This window comes from Engystomops pustulosus, chromosome 6, assembly GCF_040894005.1.
Source record: "Engystomops pustulosus chromosome 6, aEngPut4.maternal, whole genome shotgun sequence".
In the NCBI taxonomy this organism is placed as follows: domain Eukaryota; kingdom Metazoa; phylum Chordata; class Amphibia; order Anura; family Leptodactylidae; genus Engystomops; species Engystomops pustulosus.
In genome coordinates this window covers 177,308,037-177,325,536 of record NC_092416.1, presented here as the reverse complement: position 1 = coordinate 177,325,536, position 17,500 = coordinate 177,308,037, and the positions used below count along the sequence as shown (strand labels likewise).

The 17,500-nt window shown below is 44.5% G+C and overlaps 1 protein-coding gene across 1 annotated transcript; it reads left to right on the top strand.

The window, feature by feature from the left end:
• The first annotated feature begins 171 nt into the window (after positions 1-171).
• KCNJ2 (potassium inwardly rectifying channel subfamily J member 2) lies at positions 172-15,335 on the top strand. The gene is made up of 2 exons (XM_072112564.1): positions 172-305; positions 10,111-15,335. The coding sequence occupies exon 2, from the start codon at positions 10,344-10,346 to the stop codon at positions 11,619-11,621; it is 1,278 nt and encodes a 425-aa protein (XP_071968665.1). The 5' UTR covers positions 172-305; positions 10,111-10,343; the 3' UTR covers positions 11,622-15,335.
• The last annotated feature ends 2,165 nt before the right edge of the window (positions 15,336-17,500 follow it).

The window sequence follows — 17,500 nt, the reverse complement described above, 5'->3', positions numbered from 1 at the left end:
GTTCTTCGCACTAAACTTCCCCTTCAATGAGTCTCCCGAAAAAGCCCGACCCCCAGCTGTCACTCAGGCCGTCCCCTGGCGTGTGATTGGCTGCGGCATCACCTGGGTGTAGTGTGCCGGCTCGCTATTTAAGAGCACATGGCTTGTTAGGAGATAGGCAGAGGATGTGACTGATCGCCTAGTGCGAGCTATCCCTGGGATTACTGGGGCTTTGGGAATCTTTTGGATTGTCGCTCCTTATTGCAAATGCCACTGGATCTTATTTATCACCGGGGGGGTCACCATGTCCTTCCCTAAACCATAAGGTAAGTCACCGACTCGCCTTACGCTCCAAACTATGTCATTTACGCAAAAAAAAAAATTGTGGCAGACGAGACGAGTTTGTCATCCGGTTTTCCCGTAAGAAAATGACTTATTCTCCTAACCGACTCAGCTCTGCTACATCTGAAGCCCAGATAAAACTTTGATCCGCGGCGCGGAATTTTACCAAGCGAGATCGGTCGCGATAGGTGGCAAACTCAGCTCTGCTACGTCTGTTCCGAAATAGAATTGCGATCGGCGCGTTCCATCGCTTAGCAAAAAAGATTGAAGTTTAGGTTAAAATGATGCGGCGTCCATGGTTTATCTTGGGATACGGATGAGGAATTGGGACAAATGACTAACTCAGCTCTGCTACATCTGTAGTCTGTGACAGGCTGATAAGAATGGTTTCTATACCTGTTTATACAATGTAATTCTATGAGACTTGTTACAGAAGGAGAACTGTGACACATGACAAACACGGCTCTGCTATATCTGTGATTAGCTGATATGAATAGTTACTCTGTTTATATAATATAGTTCTAGGGGGATCTCACTGTTATACAGAAGGGGAATTGTAGCAAATGACAAACACAGCTCTGCTATATCTGTGATTAGCTGATATGAATGGTTACTCTGTTTATATAATATAGTTCTAGGGAGATCTCACTGTTATACAGAAGGGCAATTGTAGCAAATGACAAACACAGCCCTGCTACATCGGTAGTTTGAGATAAGAATAGTTTCTATATCTGTATATAATTTAGTTTTAGGGAGATCATATTGGGATACAGAAGGGGAATTGTTGCTTATGACAAACACAGCACTGCTACATCTGTAGTTTGTGATAAGAATAGTTTCTATATCTGCTTATATAATGTAGTTCTATGGGAGATCATATTGTGATACAGAAGGGGAATTGTAACATGACACACTCAGCTCTGCTACATGTGAAGTTTGTGATTAGAATAGTTTCTATATCTGTATATAATGTAGTCTTTTGGGAGGTCTGTGATACAGAGGGGAAATTGTTGCCTATGACAAACCCAGCTCTGCTACATCTGTAGTTTGTGATACGAATGGTTTCTATATATGTATATAATTTAGTTTTAGGGAGATCATATTGTGATACAGAAGGGGAATTGTAACATATGACAAACTCAGCTCTGCTACATCTTAAATTTGTGATAAGAATAGTTTCTATATCTGCATATAATATAGTTTTATGGGAGGTCTCATTGTGATACAGAAGGGGAATTGTTGCCTATGACAAACTCAGCTCTGCTACATCGGTAGTTTGTGATAAGAATAGTTTCTATATCTGCTTATATAATGTAGTTCTATGGGAGATCATATTGTGATACAGAAGGGGAATTGTAGCGTATGACAAACTCGGCTCTGCTACATTGTTTTAGAATTGTTTGTCTACCTGATCCTTGTTGCCCGGCTATAAATACCGGCTGTCCCCGTGTAACAGTTGGGTCCTGTTCGCAGCATCTGTTCCGCGCTCGCAGCAGCTGCAGGACGCAGTAGTTGGAATTTCTTAAAAGCAAAAACTGAATGGCGATGGGAGAGAGCAGCGACATCTGCGCTCCGTCTCTCTTCTCTCGCCTCCAAATATTTCATCCATTGGTCATCATCGTTCCCCTTTCCAAAATCCTGCGCCCCCCCCCCCCCCCCCCCCCATTGGATGTGACTAACTGGGAAAAAAAAAAATTTGGGACGCCGCGGCTTTAAAATATCAAGAAAAAAAAAAAAAAGTTGCATCATGTTCCATTTCCATTGTGACAGCTGAAGCAGTAAAGCGCAGTGCTGCGCGCACCAGCCCCCCCTTATAGTCGGGGGTGATGAAACCTGCGCTCGGGGTGAACTCATCTCCCCGTGTAGCAGAGCTGAGGTTGTCATTAGGCAGGACCGAGGCTCACATCACGATATTGGTGCGGGTTGTGATAAATTCGGCTCTGCTACATCCTGCGCTGGTATGATGCATCGGCGGTGATGTTATCTCATCCTCTCCCCGCGTATTGCAGAACAGATGTCCGCGCTGAATCAGAAGCAGTCGCTTTTTTTAAAGGGCCGGTACAGGGTGTCGTTAAATACGTGCAGACTGGTGTAGCAGAGCTGAGTATGTTGGATGTAGCAGCGCTGAGATATTCACCTGCCAGATATCAGATATGAAAAGGAAGCGATAAACTATTTCGGCTCTGCTACATCGTACAACAAAGTTCGGAGTGTTAGAAGACTGGTCCATGAAGTGGATGCAGACTGAAGTTGTCAGATGTAGTAGGGCTGAGTTTGTTAGGTGTAGCAGCAGTGACCTATTCATTTGCCAGATATCAGATCCACAACAAACAATTCCATCACTGCTACATCTTACTGCGAAGTTAAAAGTATTAAACTTGTCCACGAACTAGGGTTTTCTGGTGTAGCAGGGCCGAGTTTGTTAGATGTAGCAGGGCTGGGTTTGACAGATGTAGCAGGGCTGGGTTTCTTAGATGTAGCAGTGCTGGGTTTCTTAGATGTAGCAGTGCTGGGTTTGTTAGATGTAGCAGGCTGGGCTTGTTAGGTGTAGCAGGCTGGGTTTCTTAGATGTAGCAGTGCTGGGTTTCTTAGATGTAGCAGTGCTGGGCTTGTTAGGTGTAGCAGGCTGGGTTTGTTAGATGTAGCAGAGCTGGGTTTGTTAGGTGTAGCAGAGCTGGGTTTGTTAGGGGTAGCAGTGCTGGGGTTGTTAGGTGTAGCAGGGCTGGGTTTGTTAGGTGTAGCAGTGCTGGGTTTGTTAGATGTAGCAGTGCTGGGTTTGTTAGGTGTAGCAGTGCTGGGGTTGTTAGATGTAGCAGTGCTGGGGTTGTGAGATGTAGCAGTGCTGGGTTTGTTAGATGTAGCAGAGCTGGGTTTGTTAGGTGTAGCAGTGCTGGGTTTGTTAGATGTAGCAGTGCTGGGTTTGTTAGATGTAGCAGGCTGGGCTTGTTAGATGTAGCAGAGCTGGGTTTGTTAGGTGTAGCAGTGCTGGGTTTGTTAGGTGTAGCAGGCTGGGCTTGTTAGATGTAGCAGAGCTGGGTTTGTTAGATGTAGCAGGCTGGGCTTGTTAGATGTAGCAGAGCTGGGTTTGTTAGGTGTAGCAGTGCTGGGTTTGTTAGATGTAGCAGTGCTGGGTTTGTTAGGTGTAGCAGTGCTGGGGTTGTTAGATGTAGCAGTGCTGGGTTTGTTAGGTGTAGCAGTGCTGGGGTTGTTAGATGTAGCAGAGCTGGGTTTGTTTGCTTGCCATGGATAAGTCTTGAAGCTGTAGGTATAAACAGTTTCGCATCTGCTACATCCTATAGTTAGGAGTGTTAGAAGACTAGTCTATGGACTTATTGCAGACCAGAGTCTTCAGGTGTAGCAGGGTCGAGTTTGTTGCATGTATCAGGGGCGACTTGTTCTCTTGCCATAGATGAGTTATGAAGATGTAGATATGAACAGTTCCGGCACTGCTACATCTTACCATATAGTTCAGAGAGTTAGAAGATTTGTCTATGTAGTCGATCACCTAATATTATGGTTTACATAGGACTGCAGGTTATAGTCACATGACAAACCCAGCTCTGCTACATCTCTATACTATTCCTAGTGCTCAGGGTGTAACTGACCTGTCGCCCGTCTCCAACATCTACTGCCATCTTGCTGCCATGTGAACCAGACACTAACCCCTGGCCCCGTGGGGGGTGGCACAGGTGCGCAGTGAGCCGTGTTCACACCTGTCGCTTTACATGTGTCACGTAAGCGTTCGGCGTGACTTGCATGTTGCAAGCAAATTAGTCGTCTGCACATCTCACGATGCTGATGTAGCAGAGTGGAGGTTGTCATCGGTCAGTTTGATTTGGTCCGTGAGCGGCCACACAAGAAATACACACAGATGTAGCAGAGCTGAGTGTGTCATCTGTGTCAAAATTATTTAGAACGACATCATAACATTGCTACGCCGGATGACACACTCAGCACTGCTACATCTGTATGTATTTCTCTGTCTGTTTACAGAGGCTCGGCTGGAGGAGGTAGTGTGCGGTAGCGGAGTCGCCCCAGCATAGCAACATGTGGCGTCATTCGGGGAATTGTCTCCGTCTCTGCGGGAAGGGCTGGAGGCAGATGTACTCAGCGCTGCCCCCTATACAGAAGCTGCATTACAGGACATAGATGTAGCAGAGCTGAGGCTGTCAGGTGCATTACAAGCCTCTGCTACATAACAAGTTATGATGGAAAGTCACTAAAGCCCCTGCATAAGAGGTACATGACAAATCCAACTCTGCTACCTCTGCGCTACACCTGTATATATCATATCCGTCAGTGAAAGATAAACTGGATGATAACAACATGAAGCCATGCGTTGCCCTAAAAGCCACGTGACAAACTCGGCTCTGCTACGTCATAGTGTTAAAAATGGGTTTATAGTGGGTACAGCGGATGGTTGTGCATTGGGGGGGGGGGTGTTAGGGTGGTCCGCTGGCATCCCCTCACATTGGAGGTGACACTTTCCAAACTCGAGGAGGGACCGGACTTTCTAGTTTATACAAATGTGAAGAGACGAGTTTGTCTTAAGTAAATTTCAAGAACTTTGTACACAATCGTTCAGGAGCCCCCCCGGGGGCTGAGAATGTAGACGTGAATTCTCCCAGGGTTCATAGCAGACGAGTAGACAAGCTATAGTATCGGTGTAGCAGAGCTGAGTTAGCCATTTGGCACGAAGAGTTGCTATCTCAGCTCTGCTACATCCTTATATGGAGGGAAACTGGAATAGTATGTGGTTCTGCACTCGTTGTGGCACTACAACTCCCAGCAGACAAACTCTTAGGCCGGTGTGTCGTCATTCAGGCACGGTTATACTGTAGCAGATGCAGCAGAGCTGTGTATGTCACTTGGCACAATGCATCATCACACACATTCGGTTACAAGTCAACCTACTACATCATAACGCAGGGTAACGGTCCATGTGTCAGATGTGGCAGAGCTGAGTTTGTTGTGTAGTTATGTATCAGTTATGAAGTGGGATTTTTTTGCTATTATTAAAGCTGAAATATTTTGATGACAAACTCAGCTCTGCTAGATCTAATAGTCAGATGGACAGAGCTGAGTTTGTCAGGTGGTTATGTATCAGTTCTTACTGAAGTAGGATTATGACTGGTAAAGCAGAAACAACCGGATGACAATCTCGGCTCTGCTACATCTATTATTTAGGCTTGGGGTCTGTGTATACGTCTGGTGCTGATCAATTCTTCACCTATGGAAAACATGACGGGGCGCGCCGGGGCTTTGCGCTAAATATAGAGTCCTGGTTGTTATTAATAGGAGGGGGGGGGGGCGGATTGTGGAACTCGAGCACATGCTTATTATTTTAGGAAGTTGGCGCTTTACTGCACGCTGCAATATTCATTCATTCTGCACAACCATCATGGACGCCAGGGAAAGGGGGCGGGGGGGGCATCCCAAATAATTGTCTGCCCCGGCTGGGTGAGCGAGAGGGCAGCGCTAAATATGGAGACCCCATTCCCTATCAGCCGCCTTCTGTACCTGAAACATAGATGTAGCAGAGCTGAGTTTGTCATCCAGTGGATTTCATCTAAAAAACCTGCTAAGTGAAGGTGACACATTCAGCTCGGCTACATTATCTACAGAATTTTTCCGAACATTCTTGAAACTTTGTAACAGTATCCAATGCCCAACATAACAATATGGATTTACATAGGACTGCAGGGAAAAGCTGACTAGATGATGTATTAGAACATTAGAAGACAAATTCAGCTCCACTACATCTGTATACAGAAATGTATAAATATTTTGGAAACTCCGTAGCAGAATACAATAGATTGATGTAGCAGAGCTGAGTTGGTCACAATGTGGATTTACATAGGACTGCAGGGAAAAACCTTATCTTATCTGCACTGAATCATATATCAGAGAAGACAAATTCAGCTCTGCTATTTCCGTCTACCTTATTTTTGGGAAGATTTTAGCAGGAGGATCTCGGCATTAACATAATAGCAATGGGTTTGTCACTTGGCACAGGTCTACCTACCTGGAGAATGTGGATTTACATAGGACTGCAGGGAAACAGGACAAATTCGTCGCTGTTACATCTATATACATAATTTTAAAGCTCAAAAGATGGGTTTGTCGTGCGTCATAGGTCTACATATCAAGAGAACGTGAGATTTACATAGAACTGCAATAGTGATGATAATACAATAAGTATTGGCTACACCTACATGTTTTTGTCCTGTAGCAGAGTGATACAGATGTAGCAGTGCTGTGTCTGTCCCTTAAGATTACATATCATCACCCATCACTATGTGTTCTATCGTTTTACTTGGGACTACAGGTAGATCTGATACATCATGTGACACAATCCACTGACTTTTACATGGGACTGCAGATACATCTGATACATCATGAGAACACAATGTACATGGGACTGCCGCACCCTAACATCTGGTATAGTCTACGCGGGATCAGCAGCGCTGAGTTTGTCCCCTGGTACACACGATTGAGGTTGCCATGTGTGGATTTGCACAGGACTGCTTGGGCTCCTCTATAGTCTGTTACAGTGTGTAGTAGCTGACTATTCTGGGGATGTAGTGGAGGGTTTGCTTCTGTGTCGCAGTGGGAGTCGCTCCTGTTTGTTTGCTCTCCGCTGATAAGGATCATAGAGGGAACAAAGTGTGGCGACGAAAATAGGATGTGAACAACAACACTACCGTACACATACACACAGATGTAGCAGAGCTGAGAATGTTGTCAACCACTGAACCATTGACATTTACCCCAGGGTTGGAAACCACTTACATCTACCCCAGTGGAGGTGACCGCTGACATCTACCACCGAGGGGTGACCGCTGACATCTACCACCGAGGGGTGACCGCTGACATCTACCTCCGAGGGGTGACCGCTGACATCTACCTCCGAGGGGTGACCGCTGACATCTACCTCCGAGGGGTGACCCCTGACATCTACCACCGAGGGGTGACCGCTGGCATCTACCTCCGAGGGGTGACCCCTGACATCTACCACCGAGGGGTGACCGCTGGCATCTACCTCCGAGGGGTGACCGCTGACATCTACCACCGAGGGGTGACCGCTGGCATCTACCTCCGAGGGGTGACCGCTGACATCTACCACCGAGGGGTGACCGCTGGCATCTACCTCCGAGGGGTGACCGCTGACATCTACCACCGAGGGGTGACCGCTGACATCTACCACCGAGGGGTGACCGCTGACATCTACCTCCGAGGGGTGACCGCTGACATCTACCTCCGAGGGGTGACCGCTGACATCTACCACCGAGGGGTGACCGCTGACATCTACCTCCGAGGGGTGACCGCTGACATCTACCACCGAGGGGTGACCGCTGACATCTACCACCGAGGGGTGACCGCTGACATCTACCACCGAGGGGTGACCGCTGACATCTACCACCGAGGGGTGACCTCTGACATCTACCACCGAGGGGTGACCGCTGACATCTACCACCGAGGGGTGACCGCTGACATCTACCACCGAGGGGTTACCGCTGACATCTACCACCGAGGGGAGACATCTGACATCTACCACCGAGGGGAGACCCCTGACATCTACTACCGAGGGGAGACCGCTGACATCTACCTCCAAGGGGTGACCGCTGACATCTACCACTGGGGGGGGACCTCTAACCCCCATAAGGATACATCTCACCCCTTATGTCGGCGCCATCAGCAGATGTTGTGCCCCTTCTTTTCTCTAGATCTCCGCTTGCTGTCCCAGAACAGACTATACATGAGCCCAATACTTGTCGCAGCTGAGGTTTTGCTACAGATGAATCCAACCAAGAGAACATTGATCATCATCATTAAATTCCTGACCCGATTCTTTGCTACAATGTATCCATGTGGAGTCCATAGAGGATTGCCTAGACGTGATGCTATTGTAACAAACACTCAGCTGTAAAAAATATATATTATATTTAATCTGACTTTCAGGATGGAAGCAGGATGCCTCTCGTTCACTGACAGCAAGCAGTTTTAAGATGCAGCAGAGCCGAAATTGTTGCAGACGGTTCACACGCAGTCTTAAGGGAAATCACAGATAACGTTTCCAACAAACTCAGCTCTGCTACATCAAGTATTTCATAGTGTCATCTTCTATGCAACTTCTCATGGACTGCTGTTAAATCCACACTTACAGCTATGTCAGCACTACTACACCCCGAGGTTTAAGGGCAAGTCCATCGCTCCATAATGACAAACCCGGCTCTGCTACATCTCATTGGAGATGATGCTGGAGGACAGGTTCTCGCTCCCTTCTCTGTGCGTGACAATGCAGGAGACGCATTAGGTCTTGCAGATGTCATGTGAGGGACACGGCCATTCTTGGGGTCATCTTATGGGTAATGATTCTGTGCAGATCTGGTGTGTCGTCGCAGTGTCACAGGGGGATGGTTGCCGGACTGTGGAATATGTGCACGCTCCTTAATAATCTAGACTGTAATCCAGGTAAGAAGACGACAACCACCTGCCCCCGCAAAAGATTACGGGGGAAGGGATAATCCACGGCCAAACTTACATAAAAATGTATTGGTAACGCAGCAGAGCTGACTTTGTCATGTGCCGGTTTCTCTTGTGCATTGTGATTGTGATGTGGTAGAGTCTTCTATAGACCATAGATTTATAGGGGAACCCATTAGAGGATAACTTGTATCACAATCTGATACTGCAAGTTGGACTTGGATACATTGGATACGTTGGATTTGAATACTTCGGGTATGTTGGATTGGATACTTTCTTTCCCTAGTAAGGGGTGGGGGTCTTAGATCAAACCAAGGGATGTACATAATCCATGATGACCATCTGTCCCCCAATAACATAAGAGTTGTGCCAAATGACAACCTCGGCTCTGCTACATCTGCACCAATTTGAGGGAAATAAGTAGCTGTAGTTCTGGGTGGATCAGGGTCCACTACATCCCCCAATCAGACTACAGATGGAATTGGATACGTCGGATTCTGATGTGATAGGTGAGATTTGATACTTTGGATACGCGGGAAACATCTATATCTAGCCACGAGTCAGGGACGGAGCGCGGGATCCTAAGCTCCCCCATCTTATGTGTAGGACCATCCTAATACAGGACCTGGGCTAAGTTTCAGCACTGCTACATATGAGGCAAGCAACTGCACGTTTGTCGTAGTAGAGTTACATTGGATTTGATACATTGTGGCACTGTGTGGCACAGGAGTTGGGGGTCCTCAGCCAAAATATCACCTAGATTGTGCCAAGTGACCACCTCAGCTCTGCTACATCTGTGCTGATATAGGGTAAGCAGCTGCAATGATGTCACAGTAGAATTACATTGGATACATTGTTTCTCCATTGTTTGTAGACAAGACTTAGGGGTAGGGTATCACCTAGGTTGTGCCAAGTGACCACCTCATCTTTGTTACATCTGCGCTGATATAAGGCAAGCAGCTGCAGTGATGTCACAGTAGAATTACATTGGATACATTGGATTTGATACATTGTTTCTCCATTGTTTTCAGACAGGACTTAGGGGTAGGGTATCACCTAGGTTGTGCCAAGTGACCAGCTCGGCTCTGCTACATCTGCGCCAATGTTAAGCCTCTGATCTTAGTGCGCAGGGAAGTATCATGTGCTCTGTGAGGAGCCTTGGGATCTGCAGAAGGTGCGGTATCTTGTAGGGTTCTGCTGCAGGAGATGTTTGCATATGACAGGAAGGATCCTGGAGAAGGAAGGCTTACACTACCACTTCCTCGCGCTTTGACATCAAATCTTTGTCTTTTTTTCTTGCAGGACATGACATCAGCGTGACAATGAGAGCCTGCTGACATCTCCTACCATCCCTCATGCCAGAAGACCTTCCTTGGTAGCTCCAAGGTCCTTCCGAGACAGGAGTCCTTCCGCTGTCTATTTTTTTTTCCCCCGTGAGCGTCCCCTGTGAGACTTCAAAACTGTTTCTCCAAAGAGTTTTGCAGAAACTAAGACTGTTTTCTAAAGCAGAAGCACCGCAGTCCTCAACTGAAGTGATGGGCAGCGTGCGCACCAACCGCTACAGCGTGGTGTCTTCAGAAGAGGACGGCATGAAGCTGGCCACCATGGCGGTTGCCAACGGGTATGGCAACGGTAAAAGCAAAATCCATACCCGGCAGCAGTGCCGAAGCCGCTTCGTCAAGAAAGACGGCCACTGCAACGTCCAGTTCATCAACGTCAGCGAGAAGGGGCAGCGCTACCTATCGGACATCTTCACGACGTGTGTGGACATTCGTTGGCGGTGGATGCTGGTCATCTTCTGCTTGGCTTTCATACTGTCTTGGCTCTTCTTCGGTTGTGTCTTCTGGCTCATCGCTCTTCTTCACAACGACTTGGGGGCTCCGGAAAACCATAGATCTTGCGTCACCGAGGTGAGGAGTTTCACAGCAGCCTTCCTCTTCTCCATCGAGACCCAAACAACCATTGGCTATGGCTTCCGATGCGTGACAGATGAGTGCCCGGTGGCAGTGTTCATGGTGGTCTTCCAGTCCATCGTTGGCTGCATCATTGACGCCTTCATCATTGGTGCTGTCATGGCTAAAATGGCCAAACCCAAAAAGAGGAATGAGACTTTAGTCTTCAGTGACACTGCGGTCATAGCCATGAGGGATGGCAAACTCTGCTTAATGTGGAGAGTGGGCAACCTCCGGAAGAGCCACCTCGTAGAAGCTCACGTCCGAGCCCAACTCCTCAAGTCTCGCATCACTTCCGAAGGGGAATACATCCCCTTAGATCAGATAGACATCAACGTAGGCTTTGACAGCGGAATAGACCGGATATTCTTAGTTTCTCCCATCACGATAGTTCACGAAATTGACGAAGAAAGTCCGCTGTACGATCTTAGTAAACAAGACTTGGAAAATTCAGACTTTGAGATAGTAGTTATATTAGAAGGTATGGTAGAAGCCACCGCCATGACCACTCAATGCCGGAGCTCCTACCTAGCCAACGAAATCTACTGGGGTCACCGCTACGAACCAGTCCTTTTCGAAGAAAAAAGTTACTACAAAGTGGACTACTCCCGTTTTCACAAAACGTACGAAGTGCCCAACACCCCGGTGTGTAGCGCCAGGGACTTAGCAGAAAAGAAATATATACTTTCAAACCCCAATACTTTTTGTTACGAGAACGAGGTATCGCTCACGAGCAAAGAGGAGGAGGGCAGCGACAACGGCCTACCGGATAGCATGAGCACGGACATGCATCCAGACATGGACCACCACAACCCAGTATCCCTCGACCCTAGGCCGCTAAGGAGAGAATCAGAAATATGACTAAAAAACTGCTACCTTCAGCTGGTCAACTTAGCCGGTCAATGTGCGTTGCTGAGCAGAGGCCCACCGCAGTTTTCGGACGTCGGTACTGTTGGACAGAGGTGATACGGAGACGGGCAAAACGTGCCGTCGAGCAAACTGTTGCAAAAAAGTTGTAACCTGTGGTGATCTAAACTGGAACTTATGTACTGGTGTTCCACGTTAAGGGGCACTCGTCCCCCACAATGCACTGTTAGTTGTGATAACAGGCGGTGCAGGGACGCCAGAGGAAATCCCATAAAACCTCTTCTAGGACCATCTCTTGAAGGCCACTTGCTCCACCAGTTGTTCCTGGTGATACAGACAACATAAAAGGGACGGGCAGCCGGGATGTCAAAGCACTAAAGTGTAACCAGAAGGCACATAATGTAATATAAATTATCTATGTTATTTTTGAAAAAAATTTTTTGACAAAACTTGAACTTGCAGACAAGCTCGTTGGGTTTTTTGACCTCTTGTTGTTATTTTTTTATTGGGAACAAGTCCATTTTTAATGGCATAACAATAGGCAAATCTCTGCCTTAAAGTCTACGCTGCTGCTACTTACACACACACACCCCCTTGTCAATTTTACTGCGGTGTTTCGTATCGTTTCAGTGTTTCAGCCAGGGGCAAGAACCGGCGTTGGCCGGGAAAAAGCCAAATTCAAAAATTTTGGTATTTGAACTATGTTCAAACACGGATAAAAACTTATTCACTTTAGAGAGTGATGCTGCCATGCGGTCCTCGTACGGTGGACTAGAGTAGAGTATATTTTTGTATATGGGGGGGAGGGGGGTGGTAGGGATGAGTTAAGAACCAAAAATATACCAAAGAAAATACAAAAAATTGTGTTAAGAACCACTGCTCACTGGGAATTCTTCTTCTCGGTAGCAATGGAAAAGGCCTGCTGCTACATAAAAGCCTTGTGTATGGGGGGAGGGTTAGGAAAGGTCCAAAAAATTCAAAAATTACCCCATTCTTTCCAAGGAGAATTTAAGGTCAAGTGCATGCTGGGGGCATTCCAATTTTGTGGAAGTCGAGTCAGCATAATTCTTACTCCTCAAAAAAAGGAAGAGTTTAGATGATATATTTTTTTGTATTTTATTTTTGATTTTTTTTTTTTAGTGTTCCCTGTTGCAGGATCCTCAGGGGCACTGAGAATTTTTTAGTTTTTTTTTTTTTCTCTCGATGGACTGACTAATCTTTGAGATAGCTGCTATGTATCATCGCGTGGATGTTTTTGCAAAATGCGGGGATAATATTTCCGGAGAATGGGGGGAGAGGCCTTGAGTGGATTGATCTTGTGTCAAAAATTTGGAATGGAGAACTTTGGAAAAATGTTGGGAAAAAATGATGATTTGGCGCGGAGGAGCCTGTAGAGGAATCTGTAGTAATTGTAAACATGGGAAAGTGAAATCTTTGATTGGTTCCTTTAGTTTGGCTGATGACTCTTCGGTATGAGGAGCCATGTGTTGGCCATATTGACATTTTTGTGTCAGTCGAGGCGGACAGCTTCTATCACAGGCTGCGTGTAGCTCACACACACGAGCAGCTCTCGCCCTCTGAGTCCTCATCCAGATTAACAACCCCAAAGTTTTTTCAAAAAGTTTCAAAAATGAGTAAATGCCTCCACTTAAGTGAATGGTTCCATGGTGTATTTTTGCTCTATAGTTTTTGTCAACACTCTCCGTTTTCCCGAACAGAGTCCCAGCAGTTTTTGAGTCCAAAAACATCCAGCAACAACTTTTTAGCTAAGACATCTTAAGGGTGTGAGCTATAAAAGAGCTTTGAACCGTGTCTGTTCTCTATATGCCATTAAAAATATCCTTGTCCTCATCTATGGTCACTCGAATATCAATCTGTGAAGGCCACAAAAAAAGTTCTGCAATGAATATTTAGAATATCGATCCTTATGCCTATGGTAGCTGATGTCCAAACATGTAAGAACAAAGGAGGGGAATGTTGAAATTCACTATACCCCATCCACCTTTCCCATTACTTCATTCATGTGATGGCAAACCCTCATACCCATTAGACCTTCAACTGGTTCCACCAAAACCAAAAAGTTTGACTCTTATGTGTCTGGTCGCCTTTAGCTCCAGTCTTCAATGATTTTTCCATGTATTTTTGGATAAACTGGTCCGGTACCATAGAGGTGGGTTTTTGGATCTCCAAATTAAGAGTCTAAGTTGTTTAAATTCTTTGTTGGATATCGAGACCTGTTTCTTCACAGGTTTCATCTCCAACGAAGAACAATGTGATGGTCGTGAAGCCATGTCGAAGAGTGTCCATGTTGGGCCAACTAAATAGTAACCAAAACACTCATCTATGGACAACGCTCAAATATGGTCTTCTTCAGATCATGGTTGACCACGGTTTTTGTCATCAAAGAGTGTCCGTGTTGGGCCAACCAAATAGTAACCAAAACACTCCTCTATGGACAACCCTCAAATATGGTCTTCTTCAGGTCGAGGTTGACCACCGTTTTTGTCATCATTGAGTTGGTTCTATGAGGGACACAAGGGTTGGGTAATAAGTTGACGACACACGATGGGGGATAATAGAGGTTTGGAGACCTTGGTTACTCTGATGATGAGGTCATGAATTTTTAGGGACATCCCAGGTCTGTCTATCCATGGTCAGGAACAAAGTCGAGACTCGAGCGCCGTGGATGTGGACTGAGATGCTATCTGCTGCTACACAACACACACTAAAAGGGAAGACAAAGCAAAACCAAAGAGTATTCTCGTGTTCTCGTCTAACCGTAACCTTTACAGTCGGGTCAATGTAATTCCGTGCTAGAAAATTCCACCTCCCACCGATGATGTATGAAGACGTATCTCCTCTGTGACGTCTTTCCTGCTACCTCCCACCGCTAACTACATCAAATTACTTTACAGCTATTCTAGGCCTGATGTAGTATCTAAAATTAGAAAACTTCGACCCCCCCCAGAGTCACATCTTAATTACATTTAATTAAAATACGCGAGGCTAAATATAGATCGTGTGATACAGACGGCCGTTCCCATAGAAACTCGGAACGCAAGAATTGGGCCTACTGCTGACTATTCACTTAGGCCCGAAATCGTTTTTTTTTTTAAATTATGACATTGGAGCTCTATGTACTTGAAAAAGCTGTAACACCCATGGGCGGTATAGTCACAGTGCACCTAATGGCGGTCTTAATCACAGAGTCCTAAATTTTTCTTGTCCCAAAAACAGAGATCCTATTTTTAATTTTTTTTTCCAAATAGGGGAATTAAATTTTTCTTTTTTTTTAAAAAAAAAAGCACAGTTTTTAGTGCCCGATACAAGTAACACATGACATAATAAGTCTTATTTTTTTTTTAAATAAAAAATATTTTTTTAAAAAACAAATTAGTCAACAAACCAGTCCGGGAACTTGAAAGAGGCTGCTATGCACTTTTTACCCATTTCCCTTCAATTTTTTTTTTTTTAATTATTTTGATTTAGGATAATCCCTTGTCTGATGATATAAAAAATATTAAATTCTAAAATGGGGGTGGGGCGGTAGAGACAAGTCCCTCCCCCCACCATCTCTGAGTTACATTTTTTTTATAATACTAACCCAAATTTTCTGTATTTAAAGCCAAATGTAAATAATGTGTAAAAAAAAAAAATTTAATAAATTAAAAAAAAAAAATTCTAAAAAATTTGGTCAAAATTTGATTGACACACAAAAAAAAAAACCCCACGATATGCCAATAGAGGTATAAATTAAAGTGCAGTGAATTCTGGGGAAAAAGGATACCTAGAATTTTTTTAGAATATTTACGAACCTCAAACTGTCTCCGATGTTCTGGACGTATGTTATTTATTTTTTTTCTGCATGGTCTTCATTTGAAAAAGTGTTTTATTTTGTAGATTTGACAGTTTTTTAATCTGTTAGTCGCTTGTTTTTTGTTTTTTTTTTGGTATGTTCTTCATTTGAGAAAAAAAAAAACCCTTTGTCTTCACCTTTTTTTTTTAGTCTTGCAAAATTTGCACTTCTTTTTATAAAAACGTATCCAAAAGGGAACTTGAGTTTTTAAAAAATTTTTTAAATGTTACATTTTTTGATTCAAATTTTTTTGAAAATGCAACTGTCAAAATTTGAAAATTTTAACCGTTTTAACAATGTATCGCGAGACGGTGCTAGGCTGCAACTCCGAGGCAGAGGTGACCCTAGGGCTCCCGTTACGAGGGGCCGCGGGCCGTGATGCTGGATTTTAGCTAAATCTGGAAGTTGCTGTTGTATTATACATTTATTACAAGACCCCTTTTCCTTCCTGAAATACTTGAATTTGGACATTTGACTGATGTCTTAACCCGAGCACTGAATGTGAGGCCACTAAGGAAGTCATATACATGTGTATATATATATGTGAACATCTTTACATATACAAGCGTTAACACGAGTGGCACCCTCGATTGTTTTGGGCGGAATTCCTCATCGACGGGGGGGCCGTAGGGTCACCAGATGCCAAAAAAATGCTCATAATCCATATTTTTGGACCTTTTTTTTGGATCAATATTATACAACAGGGATAAGTTATTATATTTATTAAACATGAAAAGCAAAAAAAAAAAAAATTCAAAAATTTTTTTTTCTACCTTACGGTAAAGACAAAGGGTTTGACGGTCGCAAATTCTTCTTTCCTGTTGAATCTAGTGATAAGATGTACTGTAATGTCTTTAAACTCTGGTTGTCCCCGGGCCTGGTTAAGGGCCTATGGGTACAGCCTGGTCACCACCTTTGTAGCCAATTTTTTTTTTTGTTTGTTTTTCTTCTACGTTTTGCCGTTTCCACGTTGGGATCGGCCTCTCTGACAATCATTGTAAATAATTCTCTTCTTTCTGGTTGTAACTTTTTTTTTTTTTTTTTTTTTTAATTGTATCAAAGTCTTCCTTAAAGAAATGTACTGCACAGATCCTGGATTGTACAGAATTTTTTTTATTAATATTATGTCTTATTTTATTATTTCTAAAATAAAAATAAAATTTCAAATAATTTTGGATTTGGATTTATTCTTGTAAAAAAAAAACCCAAAAACCTGTAGCTTAAAGGGGAATTATATAATTGTAATCTGGGATATAGATATAATTTTTTGTAGCCTTAAAGGGGTTGGCTAAGAATGATTTTTCCCTACATAACGGGGCCCCTCTCCGTTCTGTTCTCCTTAATATTGAAAATATTACACAAAATTTTCATCGATCTGAGAAAGCCCATAACAAATAATTCAAACTTTAAGAATATGGTTTTTATTATATACCATATATACTCGAGTATAAGCCTAGTTTTTCAGCACAAACAAATGTGCTGAAAACCCAAACTCGGCTTATACTCAAGTAAAAAAAATATATCAAAACTTACCTTTCTGACTTCCCCCGCTTCTGGCTATGTACTGGGGCAGGGGGCTGGCTATATACTGGGGAAGGGGGCTGGCTATACACTGGGGGATATGGGCTGGCAGGTTATATACTGGTGGGCAGGTGCTGGCTATATACTGGGGCAGGGGGCTGGTTATATACTGGAGGATATGGGCTGGCAGGTTATATACTGGGGGGCAGGTGCTGGCTATATACTATGGTGCAGGGTCCAGCAGGCTATATACTGGGGTGGCTGTGACCAATGCATTTCCCACCCTCGGCTATACTCAAGTCAATAGGTTTTCCCAGTTTTTTGTGGTAAAATTAGGGGGCTCGGCTTATACATGGGTCAGCTTATACTCGAGTATATACGGTATATAAAAAAAATCAAGAGACCATTATCCCAATACATGTCCCATCAAATGCTGATCAGCTCTGTCCTTTGAGGTTTGCCAAACTTGTAAAAGGTGGAGTTATGTGACTCCGCC